The 24,463-nt window shown below is 35.8% G+C and overlaps 1 protein-coding gene across 1 annotated transcript in view; it reads left to right on the top strand.

Moving 5' to 3' along the window:
- MGAT4D (MGAT4 family member D) overlaps window positions 1–24,463 on the top strand; it is a 94,984-nt gene that overhangs the window by 65,240 nt on the left and 5,281 nt on the right. Inside the window, exons 9-10 of the mRNA XM_049887040.1 lie at window positions 1,603–1,733; window positions 4,046–4,153. Coding sequence (XP_049742997.1) covers window positions 1,603–1,733; window positions 4,046–4,153 — 239 coding nt within the window. The remainder of the gene's footprint in view (window positions 1–1,602; window positions 1,734–4,045; window positions 4,154–24,463) is intronic.

Consider the following 24,463-nt stretch of genomic DNA (forward strand, 5'->3'; position numbering starts at 1 on the left):
TCACTGCCGGCTCTGTTGCTGGGTCCCTTCCAGTCTGCGGCTGCTGGCTCTGCCTCCGAGCCCCTTCGGGGCCTGTCACTGTCTTCAGTGTTACAGCCCTTGACCTGTGTTACAGCTCTTTTAGGAGGTTCCTTGCCTCTTCTCTCTCTCTGCTGCTTCTCTCTGTTTTCTTCCTTCTGCTTCTCTTCTTGCTTCTTTCTATCTCTCTCAAAAACCTCTGTGGGGCTGGCTGCTTACATACACAAATTGCTTGTCAATTTCAAGGCATGGCACTCCCACCAGGGCCACAAACTGGCCAGTCCCCTCTCAGTAGACCACAGATACTTCATTTGCATAGTAAGCACAGCTGAGCTACAACTCACCTCACTTGTATAGTCTATTGGCCAATCCCTGCAAGGTGCATACCAATCACAAGGCAGACTGTGGCTCAATGCCAGACAAAAAATATCAAAACCAAGTTGTTTACAGCTTATCCAGGAAATGTCAATCAGCCTGGACAAAAGTAACAAAGCCTCTGGGGTTGGAAACTAGGCAAAGGTAACTCAGGGTTTAGAAGAAAAATCTTCTGAGCTGTTTTTCAAAAAAAAAAAACCAAGGCAAAAGGCCACATAAAGGAACTCATTTTACCACAGGCCCTCTCAGATAAATTATATTCAGATAGCAGCTAGAGCTGGAGTCATTTGAAGGCTTCATGGGGCTAGATGTCCTACAGGGCTCACTGACATGCTGCAGTTGATGCTGGCTTTCAGGAGCTCAGCTGTGGCTGGCATCCAGGTGCTTACACATGACCCTTCTGCATCGCTTGGGTTTCCTTGCACTATGGCAGCTCAGGGCTCTAAGAGCAAATGTTCCAAGAGAGGCAGAAGCTACAAGGCTTTTGTAATCTAGCCTCTGTGTCAGAATGATACTTCTGTCACAGTTTGTTGGTCAGGTAAGTTATTAGGGGCATCCCCAATGTTAGGAGGAGAATTGGATTCCATCTCACAGTGGGATGAGTGGCAAAGAATTTGTGGCCATGCTTTATCTACGACATTTCCTTTATCTCTACTTCGACTCCCATTTAATGCTACCCAAACATCTTGTTCTTTCCGGACCCAGCAAGGAGAAGAAGAGGCCAAAAATGGATACGCCCATCTCTTTTAAGAAGGCGTTCTAAAATTCTACATAACAATTTACTGGCCAAAACTTAGTCACATAACCACATCTAGCTGTAATAGAGGCTGAGAAATGTAGCCTTAGCAGAGTAGCAATGTGCCCAGCTAAATATTGGAGTTCTACTTATTAAAGAGGAGACTTGGTGATTAATAACTCAGCTGCTAACCAACAGGTCGGCAGTTGGAATCCACCAGTTGTTCTTGGAAACCCTATGGGGCAGTTCTACTCTGTCCTACAGGCTTGCTATAAGTAAATTTTGAGACAGGTAGCACTTTCTGACACATTTCCCCAAAATTTAATGCGTGCAATTTTATTCCAGCTCCTTTGGAATCATAGCCTCATTGAGTAGTTCGATGCCTACAACTTTATTCTTATATGGAGGCTTGTGTTGTTATGTAAAGCATAAAACTCAAGAGTTTTTTGGATTTATTTATTTTTTCTTCATAGGAAAGCTGTTCAGATCTGAGGACTTACCTGACTTTGTACGTTTTTTTTTAATGTTCTACAAAGTTAAACCTGTAGATTTGCTCTTGGATGACATTTTCCAGATAAAGATGTGCAAGCCACAGGAAATTTTTGTGAGTATTTCTTTACTTTATGAATACCAAATATATTAGGGAAATACTACCTATATAATGTAATTACCTAAAATTGGTTTACCAAACCAAAGTTGACGGGTGCATCAAAAATTTTAATTCCCCTTGTCTTAAATTTTTACTGACACTTCTACCTATTAAATGAAGTAATAAGACGCCTAAAATGTACTGAAATACTATGAGCTCTTTAGTCTGTAATTAAGTCACTCTGTTTTAGTCAAATCTCTTCCTTCGAGTAAGAAATAAGCCCTTAAAAATGGAAAAATAAATAAGTAGTTAGGAGAAAATGAGAATGGAAACATGAACAAAATTCACCTTTCTTGGGAGAGTCACCGTTCTCACAGTTTCACCAGCCATCATACATGCTAAAGATTTCCAAGTGTTTGTCTCCTGTCAGATCTCTCTCCTGAGTTCTGCACCCATACACACAGATATGCATGACCATCTAATGGCATTTCCACTTGGTAGGCAAAGGGACAAACATATAGACCCGTGGAACAGAATGGACAATCTAGAAATAGGCCCACAAAATATGGCTAACTAGTATTTGACAAAGCTTCACCAGCTCTGTCTTCATAAGCTTCATAATTTGATGGAGAAACAATAGTTTTCCAACAAATGATGTTGAATCCATTGGATATCTGTATGCAAAAAAGAAAAAAATCTCAACCTAAACCTCACACATTATACAAAAAATTAGTTCAAAATAGATCATCTATCTAAATGTAAAACACAAAACTAAAACTTTTAGAAGAAAACATATAAAAACGTCTTTAGGATTTAGGACTAGGGGAAGAGTTCTTAGGTCTGACACCAAAAGCACGATCCATTTAAACAAAAAAAAAGATCAGCTGGACTCAAAATTTAAAAATTTCATTCTCCAAAAGATTCTGTTAAGAATGATAAGACCAGCCACAGGTTAGGAGAAAATATTTATAAATTTAATGTACAGCAAAGAACTTGCATTCAAAATATATATAGAATTATCAAAACCCAACAATAAGAAAACAACCCAATTTAAAAACGGGCGGAAGAGTTGAAGGATACTACTATACTCTATAGTTGTCTCCCTTATCACAAGCAATGAACTCGACTTTGCTTTATCGGTAAGTTATTTTTTGGGAAGCCAGCATTTGACAATACCACCCCCCTGGAGCTTTTATTAAGAGCTTAGCAACTATTATCATATTTGTTAAATTTTAGTTACTCAATCACTTTTATCTGACCTTAATTTAGTTTCAATTAACTCTAGATTAATGGATTGATATGGTAGCCACAACAATGGACTCACACATACTAAGAATCATGAAAATGGCACAGGACTGGGTAACGTTTTGTCTGTTATACATAAGGTCACCGTGAGTTGGAGTCAAGTCAATGCAACCAACAACAGCAACTATTTTACAGTTATAAAATAATTCTTTAGTATATTTTTCTGTGTGTCAGTACTGAATAGAAATGCATTTAAATATAGGTGTTCTATTTTAAAAATTACTATGTATATGAATTTGAGATTTATTCTTATATATTTACTATGTATATAATATCTAAAATAATTCTCAGATAGTGATCATAATGATTTAGCTATTTGTGTTTAATAGCAGTGATGTCATGAATCCTCTTTCTCATTTTTATTTTTAAGGAGATTATTTGAATACTTTTCCATTAAAGCATGGCATAGCATTGACTCTTTGTTTTAATCACATACCTTTTACCATTTAAGAAGAAATTGAGGAGGATGTAATTCAGTAGAGGAATTAATCAGTGAATATGGAAAGAGAAAGAAAAATTAGCCTAACAGAAATGGATAAAGTGAAATACTAAAAACTGCCCTTACATCATTGGAATAAAAAGAAAAGAGGAAAACTGTAGTTGGTACAATAGTAGGCTGGTTTTCTAAGATAACATTCATGAGAACACATGCTTTAACATGTCTTTTTATCTCAACTCTTTTGTTCTATTATTACAAAGAAAAAGCTAAAGGTTAATGGTTTTGTTTAATTTCTTAAATACTGTTATTAAAAAAAAAGAAAAGTTGCCTTGAAGTCGATTCCGACTCATAGAGACCCAATAGGACAGAGTAGAACTGCCCCATAGGATTTCCAAGGAGTGTCTGGTGGATTTCAACTGCCAACCTTTTGGTCAGCAGTCACAGCTCTTAACCACTATGCAAAATACTGATACAGAACTATAGGAAAAGCTAACATAATGAAAAGTCTGCCATCAGTAAATGCAATAATAAAAAACATTTGGATTTTTACAGAAGATTGTTGTTTCTCTTATTTTTTTCCCAGAAAGAATGTTTAAAAAGAAATAAGCAAGTTCGTATTCAATATAAACCTTCTCTTTTCCAACATGTGGGTATACATTCATCATTCCCTGGAAGAGAACAATATTACAAAGTAAGATTTTGAAATGTGACTTTAGTAATATGTAATATTTCATGAAATTGTAAAAATATTGCTTAGTAAAGAAGTGATGAGAACATGAGACTATAAAATATGGTTATTTAAGAACAGTTCGTCTTATGAGAGTAATATATGCTATGAAAATCATTTATGAATTGAGCAATCATCTTTTAAAGACCCAAGTTATCATGGTTAGAAAAATCCAGCCTAAGTAAAAGTTCTTTGCCTTACTGTTCCCAACAGTGCAGTTCAAATAGTGAGACTACAAAAGTGTTTTGAAGATCATAATAAAATTCATTTTTTAGTCTAAACTTCAGAATTATTCAAGAATATTATTTCAAAAATAAAGTCAGAATAGACTCGACGGCAATGGGTTTTTTTTTTTTTTTTTGGTTTATTACCTAATAGAAATGTATCAACGTTCTTACTTTGCTTCCCTGTTTCCCAGATGAAGAAATATTTGGCATTGTTTGGTTATTAGTTATCCTTATAATTTTTGCATTGTTTTTGGAAGCAATGTTATTTATAATTGATTTAGCCTCTTAATGGCATAGAAGAAGCAAAGGATTCAGAGTCAAGACACCTAGTTTTTACTTATGCTGACCTAAGGAATATGTACAACATATTAAGCAAGCTCTAGCACTCCTCTGAGCCTTCTTCATCTGCAAAACCAGAAGTTTAAATTAAACAGTCCTTAAGGTTTCTTCCACTTGTAAAATACTCTCTTACCAATCCGGTGCAGCCATAACAGAAATGTCGTGAGTGGGTGGCTTTAACAAACAGAAATTTATTTTCTCACAGTTTAGGAGGCTAGAAGTCCAAATTCAGGGTGTCGGCTCTGGGGGAAGGTTCTTGTCACTTCTGCTTCTGCTCCCTGGTTCCTTGGGGAATCTCCATGTGTCTTGGCATCTATCTTACTCCATCTCTCCTCTGCTCACTTGTTTAATCTCTTTTATATCTCAGAAGAGATTGACTCAAGATACATCCTACACTAATCTTGCCTCACTGACATAACAAGACAACCCATTCCCAAATGGGGTATTTACCACAGGCATAGAGGTTAGGATTTACAACACATATTTTTGGGGGACATAATTCAACCCATCACAAATACTGTTGGGATCTCTCCTTTTAGTTTTTTCATACAAAGGATTGCCTCAGTCCTTTGTCAGTTACAAGAGAAATGCACATATTCATCCTCTCATCAATTCATCACGATCTGCCCTCTTTCCATCTTTTCTACTCCATCCCTGGGTCCCCACTGCACACTTTGGGACAACGCCTATGGACTCAGTAAATGTTAGCTATCAGCTTTCAAGCAAGGTTCAAGTTAAGATTAAAACCATTTGTTGAAGAAGACAAAGAAGTATCTGGAATTATGAAAGTTTAAGTGTCATCAATATTTATGCAAAAAAGAACATCATCAAAATAGATAAAACATAGCTGTTGGTAATGCAGAAAGAAATTTATCTATACCAGCCCTATTTCTTAGTGCTAAATGAGATTCTTTGCTTTCATTGTATTTTTTTCTTGCCTGATAAGAGTTTTAACCTCACCTTTGTAAAATCATAATCCATTCCAAAAAATTCATTGCTGATGAGTCGATTCCAACTCATAGTGACCCAATAGGACAGAGTAGAACCATCCCGTAGGGTTTCCAAGGAGCGGCTGATGGATTCAAACTGCCGACTTTTTGGTTAGCAGCCAAGCTCTTTAACCACTGCACCACAGATTAAGTAGACAGAAATTTTATATATAGATATTTGAATTACACACATACATACACACACCTGTATATATTCAGATAATAAAATGTACAAATTCACTTGAACTCATGAAATAGCACGACTACTATGTGGCATAACTCAAGAGAGGCACCATTGTCATCGTTAACTCATTTAACAAATATTTATTGAGCACTTATTATGTTTTAAGCACTGGAGATACAGTAGTGAACACAGCCAATAAAAACAAACGCCCTAATGGATCTTATGTTCTAGTTCTAATTAAATAACGACTTCTTACCTTCCGAGTATTTGGTCTCTAGCTAATTTTACACTATATGGCATACGTATATATCTCTGACATATTTAAGTATGAGTTATTTCCAACTTGGTTTCCTTGATAATGCTCTGTAATTCTGGAATTTTTCCACTGTATACATATCATTTGTATTTTGATATTATTATATTGGCTTTTCTCCTTTTTATACCTCATACCACATAAAACATAGAAATGAATAACAATTTAATAATATGTCAAATGTCATCTTATTTTAATTATCTTTAAAATTTCTAACAGGATATCTATTATTAGGAGTCTCATCATTCTAACAGCTTCTTTAAAAATTACCTGAATCATTATCTGGAAAAAAAAAAAAGCATAATAAGGTGTAGAATATTGCTTAACTTTCTTCATAGTGGATAAGAGATCCCATCATATTAAAAGAATTGTCTTCAATAATAAAGTGGTAAGTATAAAAACTTATATAAATATATAGGTAATTATCAGAAATTTGCTAATCTTACGTTATTTTAAATTCTTATGTTTCTGTGTATTCTTTCGGTTTTATACACATAACCTTCTGGTAAATTCTCTAAACTTTTGTTTTATAAGAACTACCAGACCCACACCAACCAGTATTTCCTTTTCTTTTTTTATCATATATTGTAGAAGTAAAATGAATTTGGAGGCAAATTCTGAGTTTGAAGCCTTGTTCTTGTCAACAGATTCAAAAATGTGGATGAATATCTAAAATATTACACTAGGTGAAAGAAAGCAGGTGCAAAAGACTATATACTGTATGATTTTATTTATATGGTATTCTAGAAAAGACAAAACTATAGAGATAGGAAGCAGATCAGTGGTTGACATCTCATTATGGTTTTAATTCATGTTTACCTTAAGACTGTTGATGTTGAGTATCTTTTTTTTCCTTGTGTTTGATGTATATATATATATATTTTAAGAGTCTGTTCAAATATGTGTCCATTTTAAAAATTGGATTGTCTTTTTATTGTTTTATATATATATATATATATATATATATATATATATATATATATATATATATATATATATATATATATAAATATATATCCTCCCCGCCACACACACAGTTCCAGCCTGTGGATTGCATTTTCATGTTCTTAACAGTGTCTCTGGATGAGCAAAATTTTAATTTTTAGGTAGTGTAGTTTATTGGTTTTTTTTTCATTCGTGGTTTGTGTGTTTAGTGTCCTACCTAATAAAGAAATCTTGGTGTAACCCAAGATCAGAAAATTTTCTCTTGTATTTTATTCTAGAAATGTTACGGGTTTAGCTCTTACCTTTTTTTTTTTTTTTTTTTTACAACACTGACAGCTCTGTTTGGTGTTTCACAGTGAATAGGGCCAAAAATTCAGTTGCTGCCAAGTTAATTCCCACTCAGGTGCCCCCCTATGTGTTGGGGTAGAACTGGACTCTACAGGGTTTTCTGTCTTTTTTAAAAATTGTGCATTAGGTGAAAGTTCACAGAGCAAATTAGATTCCCATTCCATAGTTTGTACATAAAATGTCTCATGGCCGTGGTTTCACTCCCGGCAAGGTGTCAGCACTCTCCCCATTCCCGCCGTAATTTCCATGTTTCCTTTCTTCCTGATTTTCTACCCTCGATACCTTCTCACCTTTGCTTTTCAGAAAGTATTGCCCTTTTGATCTTGTATAATTAGTTGTTCTGAAGAGTAGGTTCCTCTCAGGTGTTATCCTTTATTTTAGGGGCTTGTCTATTGTTTGGCTGGAAGGTGGTCTCTGGGAATGGCTTCAGTTCCAGGTTGGAAGGTGTTTTAGGGCCATAGTCTTGGGAGTTAGCGCTTACGTTTAATTTTTTTTCCATCTTTAATTATTGTTTTGTATGTTGTGAGGAAAGAGTCAAGGCTCTTTTTTTTTTTTTTTTTTCCCATGAGGATATTCAGTTATTCAAGGACCATTTATTGAAAAGACTATCCTTGCCCCATTGAATTACCTTGGCACCTTCATTGAAAACCAATTGACTATATAATTGTGTGTATTCCTGGAGTCTCAATTCTGTTCCATTGATCCATATAGAGCTATCCTCATGCCAATACCATATTGTGTTGATTATGCTAGCTTTATAGTCTTATAATCGGATCGTCCTTGTCCATTTCTTTAAACATGTCTGCTGGATTTGATTGGAATTGAATTAAATCTAGAGGTCAGCTTGGGCCTTGCCATCTTAATACTGAGTTTTCTAATCCATAAACATGTTATATCTTACCATTTACTTAGGTTTTCTTTCATTTCTTTTAGCAATACTTTGATTTCACTGTTTAGTTCTTCAACTTTTTTTAATTAAACTTATTACTAAGTATATTTGATGCTATTATAAATTAATTTTTTTTTTAATTTCTTGTTCACATTTTTCATTTCTAATATGTATGAATAAAAGTGATGGTTGTGTGTTGATCGTCTGTCTCGGTATCCTTTTAAATTCACCAGTTAGTTCTCGTAGCTTTTTTTGATTCCTACATGATCATGTCACTAGTGAATAATAACAATTTTACTTCTTTTTATTTGGCTGGTTGAGTTTTATGGGTTTTTTTGTTTTTGTCTTATTTTGTTTGTGTCTTATTACACTGACCATTAAGTACAATGTTGACAGAAGTGGCAAGAGTGGACATACTTAACTTGTTCCTGACCTTTGGTAGAATGCATTAAGTCTTACACTATGAATTATAATGATAAAGCCACTGCCATCCAGTAGACTCTGACTCATAACATCCATATAGGACATAGTAGAATTGCCCCATAGGGTTTCCAAGGCTGGAATCTTTACAGAAGCAGACTGCCACATCTTTCTCCCGAAGAGCAGCTGGTGGGTTGGAACCACCGACCTTTCGGTTAACAACTAATAGCTTAACCACTATACCACCAGGGCTCCTCAGTTATGTAGATGGCCTTTACCAGTTTGAAGAAGTTCTCTTTTTTTCTTGGTTTGATGAGCGTTTTTAACATGAGTGGGTAATGAATATTGTCGAATGCTTTTTTTTCTCCTCATCTATGGAGATGGTCATAAAGTTTTTCTTCTTTATTCAGTTAATATGGAGTATAACACTGATTGATTTTCAGATCTTAAACCAACCTTGCATTCCTAGGATAAACCTCACTTGGTTATGCTGCATTTTCCTTTTCATATATTGGATTTGATTTGCTACTATGTTTAAAGATTTTGTGTTGAGGTTCCTGAGGGATATCAAATTTTCATATGTTTGTGTTTTCATTATCATTCATCTTATATTAAAATTTGTGATTCCCTTTTTTTTTTTTTCTGTTTTTGATTTTTTTTCCTCGTACCAACTTTGTCAGTTTTTGGCATCAGGCTAGTAATATTAGATCATAGATGAGTTTGGAAGTGTTCCTTCTTAATTTTATGAATTTGTGGAGGATTGGCCTAAACGCATTTGATAGAATTCATCAGTAAAACCATCTGACCCTGAACTTTTCTTTGTGTGGAGGTTTTTTTGTAAAAAAAAAACAAAAAACAAAAAAACTGTCTGTATAGATATAGATACATAGATAACACAACATTTGCCAATTCAACATTTGTCATTTACACAATTCAATGAAGCCAATTACATCAGTCATGTTGTGCAATGATCACCAATATTCACTGCCGTATTTTCCATCCCATAGGAAGATTTTTTATTATGAATTGTTTTTTTTACTGAACATTTCTATTCAAAATTTGTTTCTTCTTAATTTTGTTAATTTGTTGTCATGTTTGTTGCTATAAGGTTTTTATAAAATTCCCTTCTTGTTTTATGTCTGTAGTATCTATAGTGAGGTCATGCTTTTTGTTCCTGATATTGGTAATTTCTATCTTTTCTTTCTTTCCTTGATTAATCTAGCTAGAAGTTTATAAATTTTATTATGTTTAAGAAAAATAGCTTTGATTTGTTTTTTCAACTGTCATTTGTCCATTTTCTATTTCATTGATTGGTACTCAGAGCTTTAGTTTTTCCATCCATATACTTACTTTGAGCTCAGTTTGCTTTGTATTTTCCAGATTCTTGATATGGAAGCTTAGATCCTTGATTTTAAACCTTTCTTGTCTTCAAAAATATGCAGTTACACCTTTAAGTTTTACTCTAAGCACTGCTTAGCTGCATCCCACAAATTTTGATATGTTGTGTTTTTATTTTGAGTCAGTTCACAATATTTTAAGGTTTGTCTGAGATTTCTTTTATGACCTGTACATTATTTAGAAATATGTGGTTTTATTTCTATATATTTAGGGATTTTCCTGATTTATTTTTGTTGTTTTTTTCACTTGGTTTCTTGAGTCTTTGATGTAGGTGGATGGCATGGTATGTCTGATTAAGTGACCATCTTAAGCTGTCTCGCACTTCATAATTTCTGTTTGACACATTTGAACCTCTTTAATTGTTGACTTTTCTCTGATACTTAAAATTTTGCTTTATGTAATTAAATTCTAAGACAATTCCTTGATTTTTCTTCTAGCTTGCATTTAATATACATTATTTGTATTTAATCAATTTCAGTGAGTTAAATTTTACATACAATAAACTGTACCTATTTTAATTATACATTTTGATGATTTAACACATTAATAAACCTGTGTAATCCCACCATAACACAGAGAGTTGCCAAGTGCCCCTTCTGAGTTGATTTTACCCTCATCTATCCCAAAGAACCAATGATCTGCTTTTTTGTTGCTGTAGATGAGATTTTTCATTTTTGAATTTTATTTAAATGAGATTACATAGTATGTACCCTTTTATGTATGGCTTCTTTTGCTGGAGCAGAATTCATCTGTGATTCATCCATGTTGCTAGGTTTATCATTAGCTCATTCCTTTAAATTACTGAGTAACATTCCATTGTATAACATACCACACTGTGTTTACCTTTTCACCTGTTATTGGATATTTGGGTTGTTTCCAGTTTGGGGCTTCTGTGAATAAAGTTGCTAATAACATTCATATATAAGTCTTTGCACATGCATTTTCATTTCTCTTAGGTAAATACCTGGAAGTGGTCTTATAGTAGGTATATATTTAACTCTATAAAAAATAGCCAAACTCTTTTTCAAAGTGGCTGTACCATTTTAAAATTCCAAAGAGTTATATGTAACTATAGGGTCACTATGAGTCGGAATCTACTTGAGGGCAACAGGTTTGGTTTTTTTTTTTGTATATAAATGTTCTTGCTGTCCCACATCCTTGCTAACACTTGGTATTACCAGTATTTTTACTTTTACTCATCCTAGCCAGATGTGGGGTCCCTGGGTAGCACAGATGGTTAAGTGCTTGGTTACTAACTTAAAGTTTGGCAGTTTGAGTCCACCCAAAGGCACCTCAGAAGAAAGGCCTGACAACCCATTTCCCAAAGAAATTCCTGTGGAACACAGTATGGAGTCACCATGAGTCAGAATCGACTCAACTGGCAACTTTTTTTTTTTTTTTTTTTTGGTAGTGGGAGTGTATCTTTGTTGTTAGTTGCTGTTAAGTTTGCGCTGACTCACGGTGACTGCCTGTGTAACAAAATGGAACCTTCCCTGGTCCTGTGCCATCTTCATTATTGGTATGCCCCAGTCCATCGTTGTGCTCAGTGTGTATTTTGAGTGTCTTCAGTCCTAGGGGGCTCATCTGCTAGCAGTATATTGAATAATATTCTGTTGTGATCCATAGGGCTTTCAGAAGTAGATCACTAGGCTTTCTTCCTGGTCTGCCTTACCGTAAGCTCTGTTGGTGCATAATGTCCTGACTGCTTGAGCAGTACGCACGTCCTTTCAGAGTGTTATTTAATTCTCTGGTTTTTAGCCCCAGTTCTCACTCTTATCTTCAATCAAAGCTGCCATCTCCATTGTTGTCCCTGCCCCAGGTGTCTGGGCTGCAGATTCCTTATCCTTTGTCAATCACCACCCATCCATCAGATTTAGATCTTTCATAAATTTGATTAATGTTCTCCTCAGCTGATAGCCCCCCTCACATTATTTACATTGTTTGGGGTTATACCTTTTCTATGCATTTACTGTCATTTAAGTGGGGGTTCAGCTGTGCACCACCTTGAGCTAAAAGTTTGGATATTTTATTTGAATTTTTTTGGCCTTCATAAAGTATACATTTTCAAAGTATATGCTCACTTAAATTAAGATTCAAATGGTCATGGAAAGATAAAAGTCACCGTTGTTAACTAGAACCATCATAGCTAGTACTTTTATTTGTTGCCGTTTTCCTTAATGTTCATTCCTTTAAGTCTTTTAAAAAACTTTCATGCTGAATTTGTTCCTTAACGAGTTATAGTACAATTATCATAAAGCCTCTTTTCACGTAAGATAAATTTTCTGGAGTTTATGAAGCATAAAAATAATGTATGTCTATCATCTAGCTTGTAACTGTTAATGTAGTAAAACAAAAGTATGTCTTCTCAGTGATGAACTTTATTAAATAATTCCTACCTTTATTTTTTTACCTTTATTTAATATCACCTGTATTTTCAATTTACATGTTCTTTATAATTTCATGTTCAACACCTATAGTAAACATAAAAGAAACTCATTTTAGAAGCAACTAAAACATCTAAACCAAAAACAAACCTGTTGCTGTCAAGTCGATTCCGACTCATAGCGACCCTTTGGGACAGAGTAGAATTGCCCAATAGGGTTTCCAAGGAGCAGCTGGTGGATGAACTGGTGGCCTTTTGTTCGGCAGCCATAGCTCTTAACCACGGTACCACCAGGGCTCCAAAACATCTAAGTATTAATGAAATTATAATTTGTAAAAACTCAAATAACAAAATACTTAATAAGAAGTTTTTTTATTACTTTATAAGCAAGAGAATTGTGTGTTTTTCTATAATTTGCTATTGCTTCATCCTACATGAAATGTTATTTTCCTTTTATCATAGTGCACTGGGCAGAAAGGCCAAATGTTTAAATGTGTTAGAGGTAGGTTCAAAACCATTTGGGGTGTTATGTTCCTCTTTCATATAAGGATGCATGTGGCAGTTTTATCTTAGAATTTGGGACTAGAAGAAGATATTCTTTCCCAAAGCACTGTCATGATTCTTTTGGCTTCCTCTATTTTTCCTTTTCTTTGACTTACAAGGTATTGAAACCTAATATGAAAGGTAGTACCTACGTTATCTTAGATTCACAGGAAAATTTCTCCAGTCCTCATTTATATTTAATCTCTGATTTTCTTTCATAAATTATTGTGTTTTCATTTTAAATTACCCTAAATCTTTTCTAAAATTACTGATATTGTACATTATAAATATAAAATGAATGTTTTAAATATTTTGAACATCATTTACAACAATCTGTTTTAATGACAATCTGACAATACAGCAATGGAAATCTTTCAATAATTTTAGTGCCATGACAGTATTAAATTTGATGTGCATAATACAATTCATGAATTATATGCCTTACCAATATAAAATTATCTTTTCTTTGTAAATGGGGGGGAGGGGCAAAGGGACATAATAAGGAAAAATGTTATAAAAAAATTGTCAGGGAAACAAATACCATTATGAATATTATGTTATTTCTGAACGTTACCAGGTTTCTTATCTTTATTTCAGAAAAACAAACATGAAGACAATAAACATAACATGAAGAAACTCGGTGATACCTTGGAGACTCAGATTACCTTGATTTCTAATGACATCTTTCAGAAATTGCTGTACTGGAAGTACAGGATTATCTACAAGAGGAGAGAACAATGAACCGACTAGTGGACTTGAAAGTATTAAACTACCTCTTATGCCAAACAAAAAAATAGGAACATTTATGTATGTATGGTGTTTACACCCTTTGTGTTATCCTTTATTTTAAAAATAGTAAAGGCAGAGACGTTTTTAAAAATTAAGAAATATATTTTATTGACTTAGATATTGAAGTTCTGACATATCTCAATAAGTAGCAAAAAGTTAAGAAACTTGCTACTGTCGTGGATAGATTTTGTGTGAATTGGCATATACTTCTATCCATTTAGATAAGACATTTAAAGAAATAGAAACTACAAATTTAAGCAAGCCTGACTGGCCGTGCAATAGTATCTTCCTGTCTTTTTAATGAATGAGGTAAAAACTATACAATTACCCTTAAGTGCCCCTTAAGCTGATTACCAAATATCTTGATATGTGTGTATGCTGATAGTCATTCAGTTCTAAAGATTTCATAATTTATCTTATTCCTTGTTAAAATCTATAGATGATTTAGGAGTGTGTTTTTGTCCCAAATATATTAGATTTTGTCATCTATTATTGTTGATTTCTAATTACATTTTTTAATGTTAAAGAACTTTATCAATGTAATAAGATTTGAGAATTCTTTTGTCCCATATGAATTTGAAAAGAATGTAGTCTCTGTATGCTCTCTTTAAGATTTGAATCATTCGTTTTATTTTGAACATTTTATTTTGTTTTAGGTGAAAGTTTACACAGCAATTAGTTTCCTATTCAACAATTCATACACAAAGTGTTCCATGACATTGGTTGCTCTCCCCTCAGTGTGTCAGCACTCTCCCCATTTCCACCCTGCCTTCCCTGTTTCCATCCCTCCAGTTTCCCTGCTTCTTCTCATCTTTTCTTTTAGGCAAATATTGCCTGTTTGGTCTTGTGGAATTGACTGTTTCAAGAAGCACATTCCTCGTGGCTGTTACTGTTTATTTTATAGGCCAATCTATTATTTGGCTGAAAGGTGACCTCTGGGATTGGCTTCAGTTCCAGGTTAAAAGGATGTCTTAGGGTGATAATCTCAAGGGTTCCTATAGTCTCTATCAGTCTAGTAAGTCTGATCTTTTTTATGAATTTGAGTTGTATTCTACATTTTTCTCCCATTCTGACCAGGACATTCTGTTGTGTCCCTGGTTAGAGAGGTCATTAGTGGTAGCCAGGCACCATCTAGTTCTTCTGGTCTCAGGCCGTGGTTTGTGTGGGCCTTTAGCCCTCTGGACTAATTGCTTCCCTGGGTCTTTGGTTTCATTCACTCTCCTTTCCTCTAGATGGGAAGAGGCTAAAGGTTGTATCTTAGATTGTCGCTCACATGCTTTTAAGACCCCAGATGCTACTCACCAAACTGGGATGTAGAGCATTATCTTTATAAACTATGTTATGCTAGTTGGCCTAGATATCCCCCGAGACTATGGTCCTTAGCCTTCAAGCCTAGTAATTCAGTCCCACGAGGTGTTTGGATATGTCTAAAAAGTTTCCATAACTGTGCCCCCTATGTGCTCTATTATATATGTGAGTATATATGCAGCACATACAAATATGTATATACAAATGGCCACAGCTATACCTATATATGCACACACGGACTCCCATATGCCCTCCCACACATATACAGCATACATATCTGCCTATGTAACCACTTGTATATTTTTGATTGTTACTACTGTTGTGAAGAATTGCAGATGTTATAGCATTTACCGTAGTTGTCCTTTATTCTTGTGTACCTCTCAGTGTCTTCATTTGCCTTGGTCACGTTGTGCTGATTTCCCTCATACTGTGTATTGCCTTTCCTGCCACCATAATTAACACGTCTACTATCTAGTGATTCTCCCTCCCTCTCTTGTAGCAAAGAATGTTGCTTTCTGTGCATAAACCTATTCTTGACTTTTTATAAAAGTGGTGTCATACAATATTTGTCCTTTTGGGATTGACTGATTTCACTCAGCATAATGTTCTCCAGATTCATCCATGTTATATTTTGCCAATACATCATTATTCTTTATCATTGCATAGTATTCCTTTTTTTGTATGTACCATAGTTTGTTTATCCATTTATCCATCGATGGACACTTAGGTTATTTCCATCTTTTTGCTATTGTGAATAATGCTGCAATGAACATGGGCACACATTTTTGTCACTGCTCTTACTTCTCTATGATATACACGTAGGAGTGGAATTGCTGGATCATACGGTATTTCTATTTCTAGCTTTTGGAGGAATCACCATACCGTTTGCCATAATGGTTGTACCATTTTACACTTCCACCAGCAGTGTATAAAAGTTACAATCTCCCCATAACCTCACCGGCATTTGTTTTCTGTTTTTTGATCAGTGCCATTTTTGCAGGGGTGAGATGGTATCTCATTGTACTTCGATTTGCATCTCTCTTTTTTTAATGGCTAATGATTGTGAGCATCTCTTCATGTGTTTGTTAGCCTCATGAAAGTCCTATCTGTTCATGTCCTCTCCCCTTTTTTTGATTAGATTGTTTTCTTTTTGTTGATGAGGTATTGAAGTTTCCTGTATGGTTTAGAGATTACACCCTTGTCAGATATGTCGTTGCCAAAAATTTTTTCCCAGTGTGTAGGTTCTCTTTTTAATCTTCTGGTAAAGTCTTTTGATGAGCATAAGTATTTAATTTTTAGGAGGTCCCAGTTATCTAGTCTATCTTCTCTCGTTTGTGCATTTTCAGTTATGTTTGATAGTGTATTTGTAGCATAGATTAGGGCCCCTGGCTTTGTCCCTATGTTATCTTCAGGAACTTTATAGTTTTAGGTTTAAGGCTTAAGTCTTTGATCCATTTTGAGTTAAATTTTGTGTATACTGTAAGGTATGGCCCTTGTTTCATTTTCCTGCAATGGATTTCCAGTTTTGTCAGCACCATTTGTTAAAGGGACTTTCTCTTCCCCATCGAATGGACTTCCACACTTTGTCAAAGATTAGCTGTGCAGAGACGGATGGATTTACTTCTGAGTTCTCAATTCTATTCCATTGTTCTATGTGTCTGTCATTGTACCAGTACCAGGCTGTTTTGACTATCGTGGCTATATAGTAAGTTCTGAGATCAGGAAGTGTGAGGCCTCCTACTTTGTTCTTCCATAATGCTTTAGCTATCTAGCGCCTCTTCCCATATAAAGTTGGAGATTAGTTTTTACATTTCGTTAAAGAATGTTGTTGGGATTTGGATTGGGATTGCATTATATCTATAAATCACTTTGGGTAGTATTGATATTTTCACAAAATTATGTTTTCCAATCCATGAACATACATTGTTTTCCCATTTATGTAGATCTCTTTTTGTTTCTTCCAGTACTAATTTGTCATTTTTCTTGTATAAATCTTTTACATCTCTGGGTAGATTTATTCCTAGTATTATATACTTTGGGGAGCTATTGTAAATAGTATTGTTTTCTTGATTTTCTTTTTGGAGTTCTTGTTAGTGTAGAGGAACCCCACTGATTTTTCTATGTTGATCTTGTACCCTGCCACTTAGCTGAACGCTTTTATTAGTTCCAGTAACTTTCTTGTGGAATCTCTGGAGTTTTCTACGTAATGGATCATGTCCTCTGCACATAGGGATAGTTTTGCTTCTTCCTTACCAATTTGGATGCCCTTTATTTCTCTTTCTTGTCTTCTTGCTGTGGCTAGGACTTCCAGTAAAATATTGAATAAAAGTGGTGATAACGGGCATCCTTGTCTCATTTCTGTTCTCAAGGAGAATGCTTTCAGTCATTGAGAATAATGTTGGTTGTATGTTTTGCACATATGCCCTTAATTATATTGAAGAATTTCCCTTCTATCCCTATTTTCTGAGAGTTTTTATCAGGAAGATGTGTTGGATTTTATCAACTGCCTTTTCTGTATTGATTGAGATGGTCATGTGATTCTTTTCCTTTTTTTATTTATGCGATGAATTATTCTGATTTATTTTCTAATGTTGAACCACTCTTGCACTACTGGTATGAATCCCACCTGGTTGTGATATATTATTTTTTTGATATGCTGTTGAATTCTGTTGCCTAAATTTTTTTTTGGTGGCATCCTTACCTGGCTTTGGTATTAGTGTTATGCTGGCTTTAAAGAATGAAATAGGGAGTATTCCTTCCTTTTCTATGTTCAGGAATAGCCTGAGTAGAACTGGTGTCAACTCTTCTCTGAATGTTTGGTAGGACTCTCCAGTGAAGCGATCTGGGCTGAGGCTTTTTTTTTTTTTTGAATGATATCTTCAATTTCTTCTTTTGTTATGGGTCTATTTAGGTTTCCTGCCTCTGTTTGTGTTAGTTTAGGTAGGTTGTGAGTTTCTAGAAATTCGCCCATTTCTTTTAGGTTTTGAAATTCGTGGCTACACTTTTTCACAGTATTCTCTTATGATCCTTTTTATCTCACCTGGTTCTGTTATAATGTCGCCCGTTTTATTTTGGTTATTCGCGTTTTTTTCATTTTTCAGTTTGGCCAGTGGTTTGTCAACTTTATTGATCCTCTCAAAGAACCAACTTCTAGTCTTGTTGATTCTACTGTTTTTCTATTTCATTTATTTCTGCTCTGATCTTTGTTATTTCCTTTCTTTTGGTGACTGTGGACTTCTTTTATTGCTCCTTTTCTATTTGTTATAGTTAAAGGGTTAAGTTATTTATTTTGAACCATCTTTTTTGATATGTGCATTTATTTCTATAAATATTCCTCTGAGCACTGCTTTTGCTGTATCCCAAAGGTCTTGGTATGCTGTGTTTTCATTCTTATTTTATTCTAAGAATTTTTAAATTTATTTTTAATTTCTTCTAGAATCCAATAGTTTTTTAAGTAAGGTGTTATTCAGTTTCCATGTATTTAATTTTTCCCTTGCTTTTTGTTATCGATTTCTAGTTTTGTAGTGTTATGGTCAGAGAAGATGCTTTGTATTATGTTGATGTTCTTTGATTTATTAAGGCTTGCTTTGTGGCCTAAGATATGGTCTATTCTAGAGAATAATCCATGTGTGCTAGAGAAGAGTGTATACTATGCTGCTATTGGGCGGTGTGTTCTGTATATGTTCTTGAGGTCAAGTTGGCTGACTGTGTTATTTAGATTTTCTGTATCTTTATTTTCTTTCTAGTTGTTTTGTCCTTCATTGAAAGTGGTGTGTTAAAGACCCCTACTATTATTGTAGAACTGTCTATTTCTCTTTCCAATTCTGTTAGAGTTTACGTATTTTGGAGCTCTGTCATTGGGTGCACAACTTATTTTGGTTGTTCCCTCTTGATTAATTGACCTTTTAATCATTACATAACATCTTTCTTTGTCTTTTATAATGGATTTTTACTTAAAGTTTACTTTATCAGAGATTATTATTACCATTCCTGCTCTCTCTTGGTTACTTTTTGCTTGATATATTTTTTCCCATCCTTTGATTTTTAACCTATTTCTTTGTGTATTTGTAGGCAACACATTAATAGGTCATGTTTTATTATCTACTCTGCCACTCTTTGCCTCTTGTTTCGTGCATTTAAACCATTTACATTGAGTGTGCTGACGGACAGGTGTGAATTTACTGCTGCCATTTAGTTAGGCTTCTTTGTGGTGCTAACAGTTTCTTTGTTCCTCTTAATTTTCTCTGCTGAATTCTTCTTGTTCATGGATTTTCTTTTCATTTCCTTTGTTCTTGTTGATTTTATGTTTACTGAGTCTTTGATTTTCTTCTTTTTTATTCTGGTGAGTAGATTTATTAATTTTCTTTGTGGTTATTCTGATATTTGCCTTTATCATCCTAAGTCTAAAACAGCTTCTTATATCTTGATATCACCTTTACTTGCTCTCCACATAGAAGTTCTACAACTACACCATTTATTTCCCCTTTTCATTTTGAATTTGTTGTCATTTACAGATTGATATTTCTGGTTCCCCGTTTTCAGTTTTGCAGATTTATTTTATTTTCAGAATTCTTTATCTGGGTTGGTATCTAGGTGATGCTGTTGTGTGTCTTGATCTCAGGCTGTTGTCTGATGTTTTTGGTTCACTGTCCAAAGACTGACTCCCTTTAATATATCTTGTAAGGTTTGTCTGGTTTCTACATTTTCCCTTAATTTCTGTTTATCTGGAAATGTCCTAGTTTCACCTTTGTATTTCAAAAGCAAAGTTTTTGTGTATGATTCTTCATTGGCAATTCTTTTTTTTTTTTTTTCAGAGTTTTACATATGTCATTCCATTGTCTTTTTGCCTGCATGGCTTCTGCCAAGAAATCAGTGCTTAGTCTTATTGGTGTCCCTTTATATAGGTGATATTTCACTTTTTACTAGCTGCTCTCAGGATTCTTCTTTTGTCTTTGGTTTTGGAAAGTTTGATTATGATACGTTTTGGTGACTTTCTTTTGGGCTCTATCCTATATAGGTTTCACTGAGCTTCTTGGAAGGAAACCTTGTCTTTCACGATACAAGGGAAATTTCTGTCAATAAATCTTCAAAAGTTCTGTGTGTGCTTTTTTCTGCTCCTCCTCTTCTGGAATTCTAATTACGTATAAATTCTTCCTCTTGATAGTGTCCCACATAACTCTTAGGCTTTATTCATTTTTCTTCATTCTTTTTTCTGATTGTTCCTCAAACAGATTAGTATTAAGGGATTTCTCCACTATTTTGCTGATTCTTTCTTCCATTGATTCAATTCTACTTTTATGTCCATCCATTGGGTTACCTATTTCGATATTTTATTGTTAACCTTAGGGTTTTCCGGTTCTTTCATATGGCTGCTAATTGTATATTTTTGTCATTTTGTTCTTGTATTGTTTTCCTAAAATTTTCTAGGGTTTTGTCTGTTTTCCTTGATCTCTTTGGGAATTCTGTCTACAAATCTTTTAAATTCCTTATCAGGTAGTTTATTACCATTTCTTCCTCAGGAAGGTTTTTTGCCCTTTATTTTGGTCACTTTTTTGAGCTATCTTACTGTTTTTTCATATGATTTGTTATTGTTTGCTATCTCCGAGGCATTAAGGTGCTTTTTTAAATTTATGTATTAATTGATTCATGTTTGTCTTGTCCTGATTTTTGTCTTGTTTTGTTTTGACATATCAGGGCGAGTGGGGCAGGCCTGCTCTGCTGATCACTTGTTGGTCAGAACAGGAGCACTAATCACTTACCTCCAAGTGGGCAGGGCACCAGCAGGCAGGGCAAGCCTGTGTTGCTGTTCACTGGGCATGCTGGGCAGCTGAAGGTGGGCTAGGCGGGCTCAGTCCACTGCCTACCATTGGTCCAACAGTGCCGGAGTGTGCAATGGCACTCACTGGGTGGGCAGAGCTACGTGCCAGGTGGCTGTCGCAGGTGAACAGGAGGTGGGAGCACTCTCTGCCTCTCACTGGGTGTATGAGGGGTGGTAGTGGGTGGTGTCGTTGGCAACGAGGAGTTCGGGGTCCCCTCTGCTGCTCACCGTGTAGACAGGGTGAGGGCCAGAGGGTATGGCAGGCGACAGGGAGTCCAAGGAGCTCTCTGCTGCTTGCCAGTGGGCAGGGCAACAGGCGTGGTATGTGGCAGGTGACCAGGAGCACAAGGCATTCCCTGCTGCTCACCAGGTAGGTGGGCAACCAGGATCATGGGGCTTTCTCTGCTACTTGCCTAGGGGTGAGGCATGAGGCAGGTGGATGTGGTGTGCAATTGGCGGTGTGGGAGCGCTTACTGTCTCTTGCCGAGTTAACAGGATATGGGGTCTGGCAGATGGGTTTGGTGAGGAAAAGGGGGGCTCATACTGCATTCCCCAGACTGGCAGGGCAGCAGAAGTGGGGGTGTTTTACCACCAATTTCCAGTAGGGCAGAGGGAGGGGGGATGTGTTCCTCTGGTCACCAGGTGTGGCTACCTGGGCACTTCCCATTGGATGCAGCCAAAAATTGGGACCTGTCCACGGGGGCAGGCTGCCCATTGTGTGATCAGGTAGGGGACCTCCTGCTGACACTGTATGAATCTATTACTACTTGTGCACCACCCACTCTAATGGTTAGGGACCAACTCTGGTGAGTGGTCCCGTCTCTGGATCCCAGCTCCCTCTCTGCTCTGTGGACGCCAGGATTCCTGGAGCTCTTGCCCTCCCTCCTGTACTTTCCACCCTTAGACCCAGTTTATGTTCTGCTCACCATACTTCATTCTAGGAATGTCTACAGGATTTCTCTGTCTCCTACTGGGAATTCTGTGAAGTTGCCTTCCTGTGTTCCTCACCCAGGATCGCTGCTGGCTTTGTCTCAAGATGGCCATGCTGTGCCAGGCTGGCTGGCAGGACACCTCTGCTCTGTATCTCTCCTTGTTTATTGTGCTCATTCAGTTTCTTTTTCCATTTGGTGTTCGATCGAATTTGCTATCCTTCTATTTGACACTCAGTGTTACAGAACTGTCATCTATATGCTTCACTTGGTTTTTCAGGTCTTTGCTCTAGCGGGACAGTGTGGTATATCTGACTAAGCTGCTATCTTGGGCCATCTCCTCGTGTTCATCTATTTTTACAAATGTTGCTTTTGTTATTCTATTTACTGGATAAAAGGCTTTGTATTTCGGTTGTTCAAATCTTCTGCTGAATCCTTACTGATTTTTGCCTGCTTGATCCATCAGTGTTTTACAGGGCTATATTAAAATTTCCCACTATTATTATTGTTCTTCTATTGTGTTTTATTTGACATATTTTAAGCAATAATAATAGGTGAAACAGAGATACTTCTTAACCTTCAGTCAAATATTATGAAAACCTTAACTTAATATTGCTGCTGCATTATCCTTATGTGCCAAATCTTCACACATTTACCTCAGTACGAATTGAATCCTTTTTTTTTTTTTTACCAAGGTATAGAGAATATGCAAAGATGAACTGTTTATGTGTCCTTTTCACTCTTTTTTAGAAGAAGACAAGTATATTACAGATTTTAAGTTTGAACTTTTAAGATGAAATCTGCAATACCATATTCCAGGGTAACATGAAGAATTAAAAATTTCTTTCTTTTCTGGTAACTTTTAGGAATTCTCTTTATCCTTGACATTCTGAAGATTTTTTCAGACGTGGAAGAGCAGGTTTTAAAGAATTTATCCTGCTGGACATTCAGTGGATCGTTTTAATCTGAGGACTCAATTCTTGCTTACATTTTGGGACACTTTTTCCTACTATTACTCTGAATATTGTTGCTGTTGTTGTTAGGTGCTGTCGAGTTGGTTCCAACTCACAGCAACCCTATGTACCACAGAATGAAACACTGCCCAGTCTTGTGCCATCCTCTCAATTGTTATGTTTGAGCCCATTTTTGCAGTCACTGTGTCAACCCATCTTATTGAAGGTCTTCCTCTTTTTTGCTGACCCTCTGCTTTACCAAGCACAATGTCCTTCTCTAGGGACTGGTTCCTCCTGATAACATGTGCAAAGTATGTGAAACAAAGTCTCACCATCCTTGCTTCTAAGGAGCATTCTGGCTGTACTTCTTCCAAGACAGATTTGTTCTTTCTTCTGGCAGTCTGTTGTATATTCAATATTCTTCACCAACGCCATAATTCAAAGATGGCAATTCTTCTTCAGTCCTCCTTATTTATTGTCCAGCTTTTGCATGCATATGAGGTGACTGAAAACACCATGGCTTGGGTCAGGTACACCTTAGTCCTTAAAGTGACATCTTTGTTTTCTTAACATTTTAAAGAGATCTTTTGCAGCAGATTTGCCTACTGCAATGTGTCGTTTGATTTCTCGACTGCTGCTTCCATGGGCACTGATTGTGGATCCAAGGAAAATGAAATCCTTTGCAACTTCAATCTTCTCTCCATTACCGCTCTTTAATTTTCTCTTCTTTCCTCCAGGAACTCCTACTAGGTTGATATTAGGACTTCTCTATGTTCCACGTTTCTTAATTTGTTTTTACACTTTACATATCTTTGACTGTTACACTATATACTCAGAGAATTCTTCAGCTCCACTTTTGGGTCTTCAATTTCTCTTCAGCGATTTTAATCATAATCAAGTTTTAAGATTTTGTAATCTTTAATCCTTTTTAATGACCACATATCCCCTTGCATTTCTTGGAAGATGTAATTGGAAGTTGCCCAAGAATGACCTTGGCACTGTCTTCTCTGGCCCTGAACACCTCATCACGTCTGCTGAGATCCACCCAGGCTAGGGTCCAATGGAGCAAACGGGAAAGATGCAACCATCTTGAGACCCATGGGATACTAGCCATGGTGGCAGGTCCTGCCTCCTTCATTCCAGAGGCAACTGCCTCATCTCGGCCTGTGGAAGAACCTGTTATGGGAGGAAACAGAGCCCAGGTCTCAGCTACATTCATGTGAAAATAGCTACAGAGCATTTTAGCATAAAAAAAAATAGGAAAATACAAATGTAAGGAAGCAAAAGTATGAAATTGGAGGCAATAAAATTGGAGGCAGTTAGGACAAGAAAAATAAAGTGTATCAGTCTTTTATCCTATGTATTTAAGCAGGCCTTCTGCAATTTTTCTAAGAAGTATGACTACTCTTTCTACACTGATGTGTTCTTATCAGTATCAGTTACATTAACAAAGCAGCTTCTAGGTGCTAGGTGGTGCTGTTCTTGATTACATTTGAGAA

The sequence above is a fragment of the Elephas maximus genome, chromosome 5 (genome assembly GCF_024166365.1).
Source record: "Elephas maximus indicus isolate mEleMax1 chromosome 5, mEleMax1 primary haplotype, whole genome shotgun sequence".
In the NCBI taxonomy this organism is placed as follows: Eukaryota; Metazoa; Chordata; class Mammalia; order Proboscidea; family Elephantidae; genus Elephas; species Elephas maximus.